Raw genomic sequence first — 15679 nt, 5'->3', positions numbered from 1 at the left:
GGGCACTGACGCCGATCGCGGAAATTACCTCACCGCCCCCCGCCCCGCCCCGCCCTGCCCCGCCTCCAGCGACAGCTCGGCCCCCACTGCGAGGGAACCTCGGGGAAGCGCCAGCGAGTGAAGGGCGTCCCTCCCTAAAGGACTAGTGCCGTCGGAGGTGGGGGTGGCTGGGGGTGGAAACCAGTGCCGTCGGAGGCGGGGGTGGCTGGGGGTGGAGGCTCCTTTCCCGCACCCTTCCAGGGCCCCACGCCCCGTCCAGCCCCTTCACACACCAGAGACGCCCCAGTGGTGTGCCAGGCGGAAGGGGTGAGACCCTTCCCGGCCCTGGACGGCAGGAGGGCCTGGTGACTCCACCATCAGCCCTTGGAGAAATCCAGGCTCAGCTGACCTGGAAGCCTGGGTCCCCTGACCGGCAGGACCTGCCTGTGGCCCTGGTGCTGCTCCGACCCCAAGTCCCTTCTGTCACCAACCAGGATATGGCAGGAATGGCCAAGTGGCCGCCGGGTCCCAGAGTCAGCACGCCTGGCGCTTTGCTCTCTGGACTGGCTCTGGGTCAGCCCTGTGGGGAGGCCCCATGGAAGAGCTGAGGCCTCCAGCCCACCTGAAGCTCGAGTCCCAGCCCCAGCCTTACTGCCATCTCAGGGAGACCCTGAGGCCTAACCCTCCCACCTAGAACACGCCCAGCTGTTAGATGTCTATGTTGTTTAAAATAAACATCCAATTAGCCAGGGGTGGGGGCGGGCACCTGTAGTCCCAGCTACTGGGGGAGGCTGAGGCAGAATTGCTTGAACCAAGGAGGTGGAGGTTGCAGTGAGCCGAGATTGTGCCACCGCACTCCAGCCTGGGTGACAGAGCAAGACTCCATCTCAAAAAAATAAATAAATAAAATAAACATCTATGTTGTTTTAAGCCACTGAGCTTTGGGGCGATCTGTTCTGCAGCAGTAGGTAATGGACAGTTATGCTGCCCCTGAAACAAGGAAGCTGCCATGCAAGGCAGCACCTCGTGGGGAGGGCCGGGCTGGGGGCTCACGGCTACCTCGGGAGGTCAGCTGGGTACGCCGTCAACCACCAGGGAGCCTCTCCGCAGACCAATCACGTTTGAGCTTCTCGGAGAGGGCGGGACCGCCAACGACAGCAGCCCCAGGGGCTGAGCAGGCTCCGCGTGCACAGAACGCTGCAAGAACTTGTGCAGAACGCTGTGTTCCTAGATGGAGAGGCTTCGCATCACACAAAGATGTGAGTTCTTCCTAAATTAACCTGCAATCTCATGGTGGATACGCTGACTTTCACGTTCATTTGGAAAAGCATTATTACATCACCAAGCAACGCTGGGCAGGACTTAGTTTTTTGTTTTGTTTTGTTTGTTTGTTTGTTTGTTTTTGAGACCGGGTCTCCATCCATCGCCCAGGCGTGAGTGCAGTGATGCCATCACAGTTCACTGCAGCCTCGACTTCTGACTCAAGCAGTCTTCCCACCTCAGCCTCCTGAGTAGTTGGGACTACAGGTGCACACCACCACAGTTAGCTATTTTGGAGTTTTTTCTATGTTTTTCAGAGATGGGGTTTCTCAATGCTGCCCAGGCTGCTGTTGAACTCCCGGACTAAAGCAAACCACCCACCTTGGCCTCCTTGAGTGCCAGGATTACAGGTGTGTCCTGATGTCCAACCCAGGATGATTACTAAAAAGGAGTCACAGCAGGTGCTGGCACGACTTACTAAACACACAACGCACTGCAAAGTCACTGAACCCGGTGTGGATGCGCAGGTCCAGGGCAGAACAGAGAGTCCAGAAATAGAGTCACACTCAGGAGTCCGGGGTGGGATGAAAGATTGGCTCTCGGCCAGGCGTAGTAGCTCACACCTATAATCCCAGCACTTTGGGAGGCCGAGGCAGGGGGATCACCTGAGGTCAGAAGTTCGAGACCAGTCTGGCCAACATGGAGAAACCCCATCTCTACTAAAAATACAAAAATTAGCCAGGCATGGTGGCACGCACCTGTAATCCCAGCTACTCGGGAGGATGAATGAGGGAGGAGAATCATTTGAACCCGGGCGTCAGAGGTTGCAGTGAGCCGAAATGCTGCCACTGCATTCCAGCCTGGGTGACAGAGTGAGACTCCATCTTGAAAAAAATAAAAATAGGCCGGGCGCGGTGGCTCAAGCCTGTAATCCCAGCACTTTGGGAGGCCGAGACGGGCGGATCACGAGGTCAGGAGATCGAGACCATCCTGGCTAACACGGTGAAACCCCGTCTCTACTAAAAATACAAAAACTAGCTGGGCGAGATGGCGGGCGCCTGTAGCCCCAGCTACTCGGGAGGCTGAGGCAGGAGAATGGCGTAAACCCGGGAGGCGGAGCTTGCAGTGAGCTGAGATCTGGCCACTGCACTCCAGTCCGGGCGACAGAGCGAGACTCCGCCTCAAAAAAAAAAAAAAAAGAAAGAAAAAAGAAAAAAATAAAAATAAAAATAAAGAATGTCCCAAACCCAAAACACTGACAATGCCAAATGCTGGTGAGGACGTGGAGCAACAGGAACCCTCATTCATTGCTGGCGCGAGTGTAAGGTGGTGCCTCCACTGGCAGAAGACACTTTAGTAGTTTCTTACATAACTAAATACATTCTTAGCACACAACCTAGCAGCTCTTACAAAACTAAATACATTCTTAGCACACAACCTAGCAGTTCTTACAAAACTAAATACATTCTTAGCACACAACCTAGCAGTTCTTACAAAACTAAATACATTCTTAGCACACAACCTAGCAGTTCTTACAAAACTAAATACATTCTTAGCACACAACCTAGCAGTTCTTACAAAACTAAATACATTCTTAGCACACAACCTAGCAGTTCTTACAAAACTAAATACATTCTTAGTACACAACCTAGCAGTTCTTACAAAACTAAATACATTCTTAGCACACAACCTAGCAGTTCTTACAAAACTAAATACATTCTTAGCACACAACCTAGCAGTTCTTACAAAACTAAATACATTCTTACCACACAATCTAGCAGTTTCGCTCCTTGGTATTTACCCAAACCAGTTAAACGCTTATGTCCACACAAAAACTTGCATGAGGGTTTTTAACAGCAGCTTTACTCAAAATTGCCAAAACTTGGGAAGCAACCAAGATGTCCCTCAGTAGTGGAACGGTACACTGTGGCCCATCCACACAGTGGCATGTCACAAAGCACTCCGCCCTCTGTGGGACTCTGCCCTCTGGAGTGCCCTGGGCTGGACAGGGCTGGACAGGCCACAGCCCACTCCCCACACCTGTGTCCTCAGCTGAGGAGCGGCCAGTGCTGCAGCTCGCACCAGGGACACTCAGTGGGTACAAGACATGACCCCTTGTAGGTCTGCATCTTGTGGCCTCTGAAACCCCATGAAGTATCAGGAACAGAAGGTATCATGGTGGGATACTGAGGAGTATAGCTCCCTTCAGGGCCAGAGGGGATGATGTGGGTGATTGGGCCGTCTGAGCAAACGGGAAGGGTCACAGTGTAGAGAATGGGTAGCAGGAGGGTAGGAAGGGCCAGAGGTGGGAGCCAGGTAGTTCTATCGACCCAGGAGAGATGGAGGGGCCTGGCCTCACGAGAAGGGAATGTATCGTGGATGTGAGGTTGCAGGAAGGTGGGCTAAGTCAGTGGGCAGGTGTTGGTGCCCCCCTCCCCCACGGGGCGTGATGGGGACTGAGCATGGGAGGGAATATGAAGCAGGAGCTCCGTCTCGTACGCATGGAATCTGAGGAGCTGGCAGATGACCTGTGGGGAGGGTGCTCCCGTGCCAATGTGTGCTGGAAGGACATGCCTGTGCATTTGTCAGCTCTGGGCTGCAGCAGGGCACAGGCATGGGAGAGCAGCCATGGCAGAAGGGCAGGTTTCAGAGTGGACTCTTGCAACCAGCGCCCTGTGCCCCTCCAGCCACCACCCCGGATGGCACCCAGTGACCCAGCTTTTGACGCCATTCTGCCTTAAGGGAAGTGTCCAACTTTCCTAAGTGGAACCACACAGCGTGGACTTCTGTGTCTGCCTCTTGCTTGGCCGTGAGTCTGGGAGGCCAGCCTGTGGCTGGTATGCAGGTTCCTATGGCCTTGGGTGGACAATGGCAGCAGGGAGGGGAACAGCATTGGTGTGACAAGATGACTCTGGGACTGAGCCCTGGGAGTGGGGAGGAAGTGCTCCCCTGGGGGTGAGTCTGCTGAGCTCCTGACTGGTGGGTGCAGGCCCCTGTGCCGCTGTGACTTCTCCTTGCCCGTGGGTGTGGTGCCTCCGACGCCAAGGCTGTTCTTACTATCGTCCTCCAGCAATTTGCAGGACACCCTCAAAACCCTCACCAGGCACCAAATTGGCTGATGCTCTTGATCTCAGACTTGCCAGCGTGCAGAAATGAATCTCTGTTGCTTGCAAGCCCCCCAGCCTGTGGTATTTTGTTGCAGTAGCACTAATGACTAAAACAGCCATGATCCTCCCAACAGGCCTGTTGACAACTCCGACGGGTGCTGGGGAGAGAAGAAGGGCACAGAGCACCTGCTGTGATGAAATCAGCTTTGACCTCGGGACACCCTGGAAGGGTCCTGAAGCCCCCAGGCTACTTGGAAGGACTAAGCCTGTGGGTGTGAGTGGCCCGGGGTGGGGGTGGCAGCCAGCGCGGTTTGCTTTGGGCATGTTTATAGACTTGATTTCTCTCCACACTTCATTCCAAGAGATAGACACTCAAACTATGAAAATTGTTTTTATTTTAAATCAAAGTACCAGGCAGATACTTGCAAAACAACATACAAAGCAAAACTCAAACATGGCCCTTCCCCAGGGCGCCTCTGAGCAGGCACAGAGAAGTTCTCGCCCTCTGCAAAATCCAATCCAATCCTATCTTCTCAGAAAACCAAACCAAAGGCAGCCATGAAAACCTGTGTTCTGTATGTGGTTGAGAAGGTCTTCCTCTCTGAGTATTGGCTGGCCCCAAGGTGCAGAACTGGGAGGTCCAGGGAACCCTGCCCCGGAGGAGCCAGCAGGACCTGGAGGAGCCGGGGGCAGTGCTGACGACCTCCCCGGCCCACTGCAGTGTGGTTCCCGTGAGGATGGGGGCTTCTCCAGGGCCCTTCCCCAGCCCCTGCCAGAAGCAGCTGGGTTGGCGGCAGACATCCCCGAGGGCCTTGGGAAGCACTGGGAATGGGCTCCCAGCCCTGCTGGAATGGGGGATTGGGAATTAATTCTGAAGCTGGTTGTGGCTTATTTTTGTATGGCTCTGAAATTAACTTCCTCTCCCAATGCCTCAACAGCTAAAGGCCAGGGCAGAAAAGGTCCCAACCTTGTTCTTAAAAAGAAAGGAAATGAACCCACAACCCACTGGAAGTTCTGTTCAGCGAGGGCTGTCAAGGCAGACCCACTTGTGACTTTGACCAAGGGAAGCAGCTGGAAGGTTGCGGGTCCCAGGGTCCCAGGCAGCTGTATTAGTGACAGGTTCTGAGCCGGTGGGGTGGGGGCTACAGGGCCCTCCTGACCCCCATAGGGTCATACCGCTGCAAGCTGCAGAACTCAACTGGAGTGGAAATGAGTTTAAAACGGAGTATGTACATCAAAAGGTCAACATCACGCCGAAACCAGCTGACTGTGACAACAGCAAACAGCAAACAAAAATGCAACAGAGAAAACAAACAAGACACAGCCTCAGTAGCTTGACATGGGTGGGGGCAGCCAGGACAGGGCCCTGGTGACAACGGCACAGAGGTGGGGTCTGGGCCGCTTGCCGGACGGACAGCCAGCCAGTTCCCTTCGGAGCAGTGAAGTGGGACACGGGACCCTCGCATTGCGGGGCCTCAGACGGGCCTTCAGCTGCCGACAGAATCAGGAGCATCCAGGGCCCTCTGGCCCTCAGGGTCCTCCTGGGACACGACCTGCTGGAGACGGCAGGAGCCCTGGGCTGGCTGCTCCCTGAGATGTCTGCCCCAGGGCCCTGGCCTGGAGGGGCCTCAGCCTGGTCTTCCTTGTGAGTCCAAGGCCAGGTCTGAGGACAGTCATGGACAGCCCTTCCAGACAGGCTCTGGGCTCCACGTTTGGCAGTTGCCCTGACCAGCCCACCCGGGCAGCCTCTTAAACACCCAGGGGCTCTCCCTTGGACAGAGACCACCGAGGGCCAGCCCAGGGGCTGCATGGGGGCTGGGAGCCAGGGAGCCGAGGGCTGTTCTGTGGCCAAGCAGCCCAAGCTGAAGGCCTCCACGTGAATCCTCGACCTCCATAGCAACTGGTTCTGTTTATGCTCCTGCCCCAGGACTGAAGCCCTCGGGACACACCTCACGGATCTCAGATCCCTGGGAGGGGCCAGCTCAGGCAGAGGCTGCCCAGGACCTCCGTACCCGCTCAGGTGCACTCACAGGGGCTCAGGGGCCACCCCCAGAGCTAACTCGGGAAGCCTAGGCACTCAGCATTATTTTGGTTGAAAATGCTATAAATCTGACTCTTCCTAGAAGCCTACTAAGCAATTCACTTAAAAACACCCTCAGTACATGTGCAACAATGCCTGGACCACGTCTCATCTGTGCGGCCCCTGGGCCACCTGAGCACCAGCTGGGGGTGGGGGAGGAGGGCACCCACTGGGATCTGCACCCAAGCTCCGGGTGCACGTTCCCACACAGGAGGAGAACGGGGCGCCAGCCACACTAAACCTACAGAAAACTGTGGGAAGAAACCAAATCCATAGGATCCATAGGGTTCACACTTGGGCTCAGCTCCCAAGTCATGTGTAGCATCCCCAGGGACCTGGCTGGGTGCAGACACCGGGACCTCGCCACCCGCTGCACCGCGTCCAGCACCTGCAGGGTCGTGCTCGGCACCCTGGCTCTGCTTCCTCTGCCTCGGCTGCACCCAGGCTCCCCCTGCGTCCCCGCCCACCTGGCTCCTGATCAAGGTCCAATGTGTAAACAGTATTAATAAGCAACAGATGGAAAAATATATTTCCCAAGAAAAAAGGGGAAGGAAACATGGGACCTGAAGACCGATTTCCAGGTTGCTCTCGCTGTTCTGTCCCCTTCTCTCTTCTGGTGATTTGTTTTGGCGATTCCTCTCTTTGGTTCTGCAGCCCACGTGACCCACCTGCCCGAGCCAGCCCTGCGGCCTCTGCCCGCTCCCTGCTGCCGCAGCTGAGAGGCAGCCAGCCCCGTCCGTCCCAGGGGCCTCGCCCTCCTGTCGGCTACTTCCGCTCGTGGTCCTCTGCCACGGCAGCCACCTCAATGGTGGCCGTGTGCTCCTCGGGCCCGGGGGCAGCCCCTGTGGGCACTGTCACAATTGTGCTGGCGCCAGGCGAGGCCTGGGCCACGTTCTGCAGGGTGGGGCCCAGGCCAGGCAAGGTGAGCAGCTGCAGCGGGCTGACCACCTTGAATACCGTGCTACCGTCCTGCACGGCGGCCGTGCTCAGGACCGTGAGGCTGGACGCGTCCGGGTGGATCTCCACTGTGCTGGGGTAGGTGGAGCCAGAGGAGGCCAAGACTGTGTAGCCCCCAAGCAGTGGGGAGGCTGGGGAGCTGGCGGGGGGTGCCTGAAGGGAACCCTTGCCCAGGACGGTGGAAGGCAGGGTGGACACCACTTTACCAAGGGGCACGCTGGTCAGCTGGGGGACAGGCACGCCTGGGCCGAGCGCCAGCTGGGCAGACTGAGTGAGCACCTGCGAGGCCATGGCGGCCGGTCCTGATGTGGCACGTGCAAGCCGGGGCCGCTTCACAGGTGGTGGCAGGGAGACCGGCGTCAGCGTCATGAGCACGTTGCTAAGGTGCTGGGACTTGTGCTTCAGCTCCTTGGCTCGGCGGCGATGCTCATCACACTGCTGCTCCAGGGCTACAGGGAGGGGCAGACGGCATCACACAGGGGATGGGGGCATGGACGGCAGCGTGCAGGGGACAGGGGCAGACATGCTACACCATCTGGGTGGCTCCTGGGTCAGTGGCAACCCAGGTCTGCTCACCTGATGCCACAAACCCAGATGACCACATGGCCACCCACCAAAGGTAAGGTCTGTGGGAGATGGGACCCAAGATGGCCCTCGGGGTAGATACAAGCCTGTGCTGACCCAGGGTCTGCACTGACCCAGGGCCCGTGTGCAAACGTGGCAATGCCGTCTCAGACCCTCCTGCGCTGACCCAGGGCCTGTCTTAGAACCCCCCGCACTGACCCAGGGCCTGTGTGCAAGCATGGCAATACCGTCTCAAACCCTCCTGCACTGACCCAGGGCCTGTCTCAGACCCTCCCGCACTGACCCAGGGCCTGTCTCAGACCCTCCCGCACTGACCCAGGGCCTGCAAGTGTGGCAATGCTGTCTCAGACCCTCCCATGAGCTTTCACACACCCAACGTAGAAGTTGCTCTTGTGACATATTAAGATCAAGAGGAGGAGAAGGAGCACATATGGCACGTGTGCTTAAACATAAAACATGCACATACACACAGTGAACACACACACAGTGAACACACAGTGAACACACACTGAACACACAGTGAACACACAGTGAGCACACACACTGAACACAAACTGAACACAGTGAACACATAGTGAACACACACTGAACACACAGTGAACACACACTGAACACACACAGTGAATACAGTGAACACACATAGTGAACACACAGTGAATACACACAGTGAACACACACAGTGAACACACACTGAACAGTACACACACAGTGAACACACACAGTGAACACACACACACAGTGAACACACACACACAGTGAACACACACAACACAGTGAACACACACTGAACACACAGTGAACACAGTGAACACACAGTGAACACACACAGTGAACACACACAGTGAACACACACACAGTGAACACACACACAGTGAACACACACTGAACACAGTGAACACACAGTGAACACACATAGTGAACACACACTGAACACACAGTGAACACAGTGAACACACAGTGAACACACACACAGTGAACACACACTGAACACAGTGAACACACAGCGAACACACACAGTGAACACACACACAGTGAACACACACTGAACACAGTGAACACACAGTGAACACACATAGTGAACACACACTGAACACACAGTGAACACAGTGAACACACAGTGAACACACGCACAGTGAACACACTGAACACACAGTGAACACAGAACACACTGAACACACACACACTGAACACACACAGTGAACACAGTGAACACACAGTGAACACACATAGTGAACACACACTGAACACACAGTGAACACAGTGAACACACAGTGAACACACTGCACAGTGAACACACTGAACACACAGTGAACACAGAACACACACACTGAACACACACACACTGAACACACACAGTGAATACAGTGAACACACACACAGTGAACACACACTGAACACACACAGTGAACACACAGTGAACACACACACAGTGAACACACACAGTGAACACACCCAGTGAACACACAGTGAACACACATAGTGAATACACAGTGAACACAGTGAACACACAGTGAACGAACACACAGTGAACACAGTGAACACACAGTGAACACACACAGTGAACACACACAGTGAACACACAGTGAAGACATACACAGTGAACACACACTGAACACACACACAGTGAACACCCACAGTGAACACACACAGTGAACACACAGTGAACACACACACAGTGAACACACACTGAACACACACAGTGAACACAGTGAACACACACTGAACACACTGAACACACAGTGAACACACACAGTGAACACACACACAGTGAACACACACAGTGAACACACAGTGAACACACACAGTGAACACACAGTGAACACACACAGTGAACAGTGAACACACACAGTGAACACACACACTGAACACACAGAGTGAACACACACACAGTGCACACACACACAGTGAACACACAGTGAACACGCACTGAACACACAGTGAACACACACAGTGAACACACAGTGAACACACAGTGAACACACACAGTGAACACACACAGTGAACAGTGAACACACACAGTGAACACACACACTGAACACACAGAGTGAACACACACACAGTGCACACACACACAGTGAACACACAGTGAACACGCACTGAACACACAGTGAACACACACAGTGAACACACACACAGTGAACACAGTGAACACACACAGTGAACACACAGTGAACACACAGTGAACACACAGTGAACACACACACAGTGAACACACACTGAACACACACAGTGAACACACACAGTGAACACACACACAGTGAACACACACAGTGAACACACAGTGAACACACACACACAGTGAACACACAGTGAACACACATAGTGAATACACAGTGAACACAGTGAACACACAGTGAACGAACACACAGTGAACACACACAGTGAACACAGTGATACACACACACACTGAACACACACTGAACACACACAGTGAACACACAGCGAACACACACAGTGAACACAGTGAACACACAGTGAACACACACAGTGAACACACAGTGAACACACAGTGAACACAGTGATACACACACACACTGAACACACACTGAACACACACAGTGAACACACAGCGAACACACACAGTGAACACAGTGAACACACACTGAACACACACAGTGAACACACAGCGAACACACACAGTGAACACAGTGAACACACAGTGAACACACACAGTGAACACACAGTGAACACACAGTGAACACACACTGAACACACAGTGAACACACACAGTGAACACACACACAGTGAACACACACTGAACACACACAGTGAACACAGTGAACACAGTGAACACACTGAACACACAGTGAACACACAGTGAACACAGTGAACACACACACAGTGAACACACACAGTGAACACACACACACTAAACACTGAACACACAGTGAACACACACAGTGAACACACACTGAACACACACAGTGAACACACAGTGAACACACACACAGTGAACACACACACAGTGAACACACACACAGTGAACACACACTGAACACACACAGTGAACACACAGTGAGCACAGACCCCAAGAGGAGCGAGGAGGAGGAAATGCACCTATGTCAGGGGCTTGAGCTCCCAGCCGGGTCAGGACCAGCACTTCCCATTCTCTGCCATTGTTTTTTTTTTTTTTTTTTTTTGAGACAGGGTCTCACTCTGTAGCCCAGGCTGGAGTGCAGTGGTGCAATCTCGGCTCACTACAACCTCCGCCTCCCGGGCTCAAGCAATTGGCTGCCTCAGCCTCCCGAGTAGCTAGGACTACATGTGTGCACCACCATGCCCAGCTCAGTTTTGTTTTTTCAGTAGAGATGGGGTTTCATCATATTGGCCAGGCTGGTCTCGAACTTCTGGCCTGAAGTGATCTGCCCGCCTCGGCCTCCCAAAGTGCTGGGATAACAGGCGTGAGCCACCACGCCTGGCCTCTGTCATTTTCTCTTAAATAACTACTTGGATCATCACAGAAATGCCGGTAAATGTAAGCTTAGTGTGATGGAGAGGTCTGACTACATCATTTAAGCTTCAGGTTATTTTCCTCGCACAACAGCTGTGGGGAGAAGCTCGCCGTGGTGGCTATGACTCCAGGGAATGCATGTGGACGCACAGCCAGAGGGTGAACCCATGGGCTCCCAGGACCTCAGCCTGCCGCCCGGGGGCCGGGGTGGTCTCGGCATACCTGCCAGGTCCCGGGCATACTGCTCCCGCGAGCGGTCCATCTGGCACTTGTGGCTGGCCAGCACCTTCTTCACCAGGTCCAGCATGCCGAAGTTCTGCACAATGTTGTTCAGGAGCACAGCATCTGAAAGGGCAACGCAGACACTCGGTGGGAACCCGGGCCCTTCCTAGATAGCCGGAACACCACTCTGGGGCTGCTCCTCAGGAACCCGGCCAGCCAGGATCCCGGTTCAGAGGGAGAAGACTGAGATGCACCAAGGCGATCCTCCCACCAGGTTCAGCCTCAGCATAGCGGGGGTCTCAAGCCTAGATTCAGCCTCCAACCCAGCAGCACAGAAGGGCCTAGGGGCAGGAGGGCCAGTGGCCTCACCTCCTGCAGACACTCCTGGGCTGAGGAGCCGGCAAGAGGGAAGATGCAGCTCCTCACCTCGAAGCTGCAGGGGAGGGTCCTGGACCCGCTGCTGCAGGCCTCTCATGGTCTCCATCAGCTCCTGGTGGAACTCCTGGATGACCTCGTCCAGCAGGCCGGCGTCCTTCAGCCCCCGCCAGAAGGTAAATGTGTCATCTGTGAGGGAAGGAGTGGGTTCAGTGGGCAGGGAAAGCGCTGCTACACGGGGCAGCCACCACAGCCATGAGGACGCCATGCCAGAGCCGGCAGCGCCTGGCACTGAGCTGGGCTTGCACTGCCCAGACACATCCACAGTGCCGGATTCTAGCGGGTCAGCCACAGAGTTCAGCCTCAGAGCGCCCAAGACAAAGCTGCTGGAGCCAGACGTTTCTCCACAAAGGCCCCACTGGCCCCACCTGGATTCCTGGAGCCCCTGTGTGGCCTGAGGCGGGCAGAGACCCCACCACCCCGCCAGGGCTTGTGAGCAGCCCACAAGGAGGAACCTCGTACCTCCGATGGCTGCGGTCCAGTCCCCAGGGTCCTCACAGGTCTCTATGGTGATGGTCGCAGGAGACCCATTCACTGTAGCCAAAAGGAAACATCGGGTGAGAGCTGAGAGCACCACGGTCCCAGCCCACACACTGTCCGCCCTCCTCACACCACAGTCCCAGCCCACACACTGTCCGTCCTCCTCACACCACAGTCCCAGCCCACACACTGTCCGTCCTCCTCACACCACAGTCCCAGCCCACACACTGTCCGCCCTCCTCACCAGTCCCAACCCCACACACCCCACACACCCACACACCCCACACACCTCACACACCCACACACTGTCCGCCCTCCTCACACCAGTCCCAACCCCACACACCCCACACACCCAAACACCCCACACACCCCACACCCACACACCCCACACACTGTCCGCCCTCCTCACACCAGTCCCAACCCCACACACCCAAACACCCCACACACCCCACACACCTCACACACCTCACACACCCACACACCCACACACCCACACACCCCACACACCTCACACACCCACACACCCCACACACCCCACACACCCACACACCCCACACACCCACACCCCACACACCCACACACACACCCCACCCCCACACACCACACACCCACACACCCACACACCCAACCCCCACAACCCACCACCCCACACACCCACACACCCACACCCCACACACCCACACACCCACACACCCACACACCCACACCCCCCACACCACCACACACCCCACACACCCCACATACCCACACACCCACACCCCCACACACCCCCCACACACCCACACCCCCCACACACCCCACACCCACACACCCACACCCCCCCCACACCCACACCCACCACACCACACCCCCACACCCCCACACCCCCACACACCCACACACCCACACCCCACACACCCCACACACCCACACACCCCACACACCCACCCCCCCCCCACACCCACACACCCCACACACCCACACCCCACACACCCCACACACCCAACACCCCACACACCCACACCCCCCACACACCACACACCCCACACACCCACCCCCCCCACACCCACACACCCCACACACCCACACACACACACCCACACCCCCACACACCCCACACACCCACACACCCCACACACTGTCCGCCCTCCTCACACCACCTTCTGAACCTCTCCATCTGTTTTCACAAAACTGACAAACACAGGATACACACTAGTACAGCCAAAGCGTTTTCCTGCCTTGTATCTTACGGCTATTTTTAATCACAGACGTTGTCAAACATACAAAGGAGAAAGAATACAAAAACAAACCCCTTGAACCCGTCACCCAGTTTCAGCAAATCCTCAACATTTTCTCTGCTTGTCCATTTACGATTTTACTCAAGAAGCACTTTTGACTTGACCGTCAGAAGCGAGACAAGGTGATCCTTCTGCTTGACTTGTTTTCCCACTGACGAGAGTCTGGAATCCTGCTCTGTGGCTCCCTCCGTCGCCCGTGGGGCTCGCCCTCACCTCACCTCTTCAAGTGATGCTTCATTGAAGTCATCAAAAATCTCAGTATCTATCATGTTTCCATTTTTCTACACCAGAACAAGTGGGGCTTTTTTGAGAGACAGAAACTGTCCTGGCTCTTCCTGTGGGTCCCTTTCTAGTGACTGCAGAACACGACTGGGCGTGTCGTTCATATTTGGCCATTTTGGGTGTTGCTGACGGAGACTTTATACGCAGATCTGGCTTAAAAAACAAACCCGGGGCCGGGCACGGTGGCTCAAGCCTGTAATCCCAGCACTTTGGGAGGCCGAGACGGGCGGATCACGAGGTCAGGAGATTGAGACCATCCTGGCTAACACGGTGAAACCCCGTCTCTACTAAAAAATACAAAAAAGAACTAGCCGGGCGAGGTGGCGGGCGCCTGTAGTCCCAGCTACTTGGGAGGCTGAGGCAGGAGAATGGTGTAAACCCGGGAGGCGGAGCTTGCAGTGAGCTGGGATCCGGCCACTGCACTCCAGCCTGGGCAAAAGAGCGAGACTCCGTCTCAAAAAAAAAAAAATAAATAAAATAAACCCAGGGCTGCGCGCGGTGGCTCACGCCTGTAATCCACGCACTTTGGGAGGCTGAGGCGGGTGGATCACGAGGTCAGGAGATCAAGAACAGCCTGGGCAACACAGTGAAACCCCGTCTCTACTAAAATACAAAAAGTTTGTGCGTGGCGGCATGCGCCTGTAATCCCAGTCACTTGGGAGGCTGAGGCAGGAGAATCACTAGAACCCGGAAGGTGGAGGTTGCAGTGAGCCGAGAATGCGCCACTGCACTCCAGCCTGGGCAACACAGCGAGACTCCATCTCAAAAAACAAAAACAAAAACAAAAAACCTGGAAGCAGTTTAACGTTTTGGTAATGCTGGCCTTTTCCACATTCATCAAAGACGTAGCAGTGGTAAGTATTACTCATACATCCGGAATTATTTGGGGCGTGAATGAGTCTTTCTCCTAGTTTGGGCTGATACACTATCTTTTACTAACTGCACAGTAGCCAAGTCAATGGTTCTCAGAGACTTCAGGTTAAAGAACCCAAATCATCTTCAGAAGAGCTGAGCCTCAGCCTAGCTGTGCAGCACTGACTACAGGGCGTGGAAGGCCCAGTCCCTTTCCTACCAGGCGGTCAGACAGGGCCAACATTAACATGGTGGAGGCCCCGAGGAGGACAGACAGGAGGCTGGGCTCTACCCGGCCCCTCCGACCACAGCAGCCCAAGTGTCCTGGGCTTCTCAGGACTCAGCACTGAACCTGCCAGGCTGCCCCGGCAGGACGTGGAAGGGGGCCGAGGAGAAGGGTGAGGCCTTACTACTGTCCAGGCTGGAGGGCAGTGGCGTGATCTCGGCTCACTGCAACCTCCGCCTCCTGGGTTCAAACGATTCTCCTGCCTCAGCCTCCCGAGTAGCTGAGACTACAGGCACGCGCCACCACACCCAGCTAACTTTTGTACTTTTAATAGAGACTGCGTTTCACCCCGTTGGCCAGGCTGGTCTCGAACTCCTGGCCTCAAGTGATCCGCCCGCCTCGGCCTCCCAAAGTGCTGGGATTACAGGCGTGAGCCACCGCGCCTGGCCTAACTTTAGTTTTAAGAAAAATTTCTCTATTCATAAA

The 15679-nt window shown here is 55.3% G+C and overlaps 1 protein-coding gene across 2 annotated transcripts in view; it reads right to left on the bottom strand.

The window, feature by feature from the left end:
• Nucleotides 1-4721: 4721 nt before the first annotated feature.
• GMEB2 (glucocorticoid modulatory element binding protein 2) overlaps nt 4722-15679 on the bottom strand; it is a 35411-nt gene continuing 24453 nt past the window's right edge. For both annotated transcript variants that reach the window (XM_030914484.1, XM_030914485.1), the window contains 4 exons: nt 12539-12610; nt 12068-12205; nt 11642-11764; nt 4722-7832 (listed from right to left, as the gene is read on the bottom strand). In XM_030914484.1, coding sequence (XP_030770344.1) covers nt 7192-7832; nt 11642-11764; nt 12068-12205; nt 12539-12610 — 974 coding nt within the window. In that variant the 3' untranslated portion in view covers nt 4722-7191. The remainder of the gene's footprint in view (nt 7833-11641; nt 11765-12067; nt 12206-12538; nt 12611-15679) is intronic.

The sequence above is a fragment of the Rhinopithecus roxellana genome, chromosome 13 (assembly GCF_007565055.1).
Source record: "Rhinopithecus roxellana isolate Shanxi Qingling chromosome 13, ASM756505v1, whole genome shotgun sequence".
NCBI classification, from domain to species: Eukaryota; Metazoa; Chordata; class Mammalia; order Primates; family Cercopithecidae; genus Rhinopithecus; species Rhinopithecus roxellana.
This window is presented reverse-complemented; position numbering and strand designations above follow the sequence as displayed.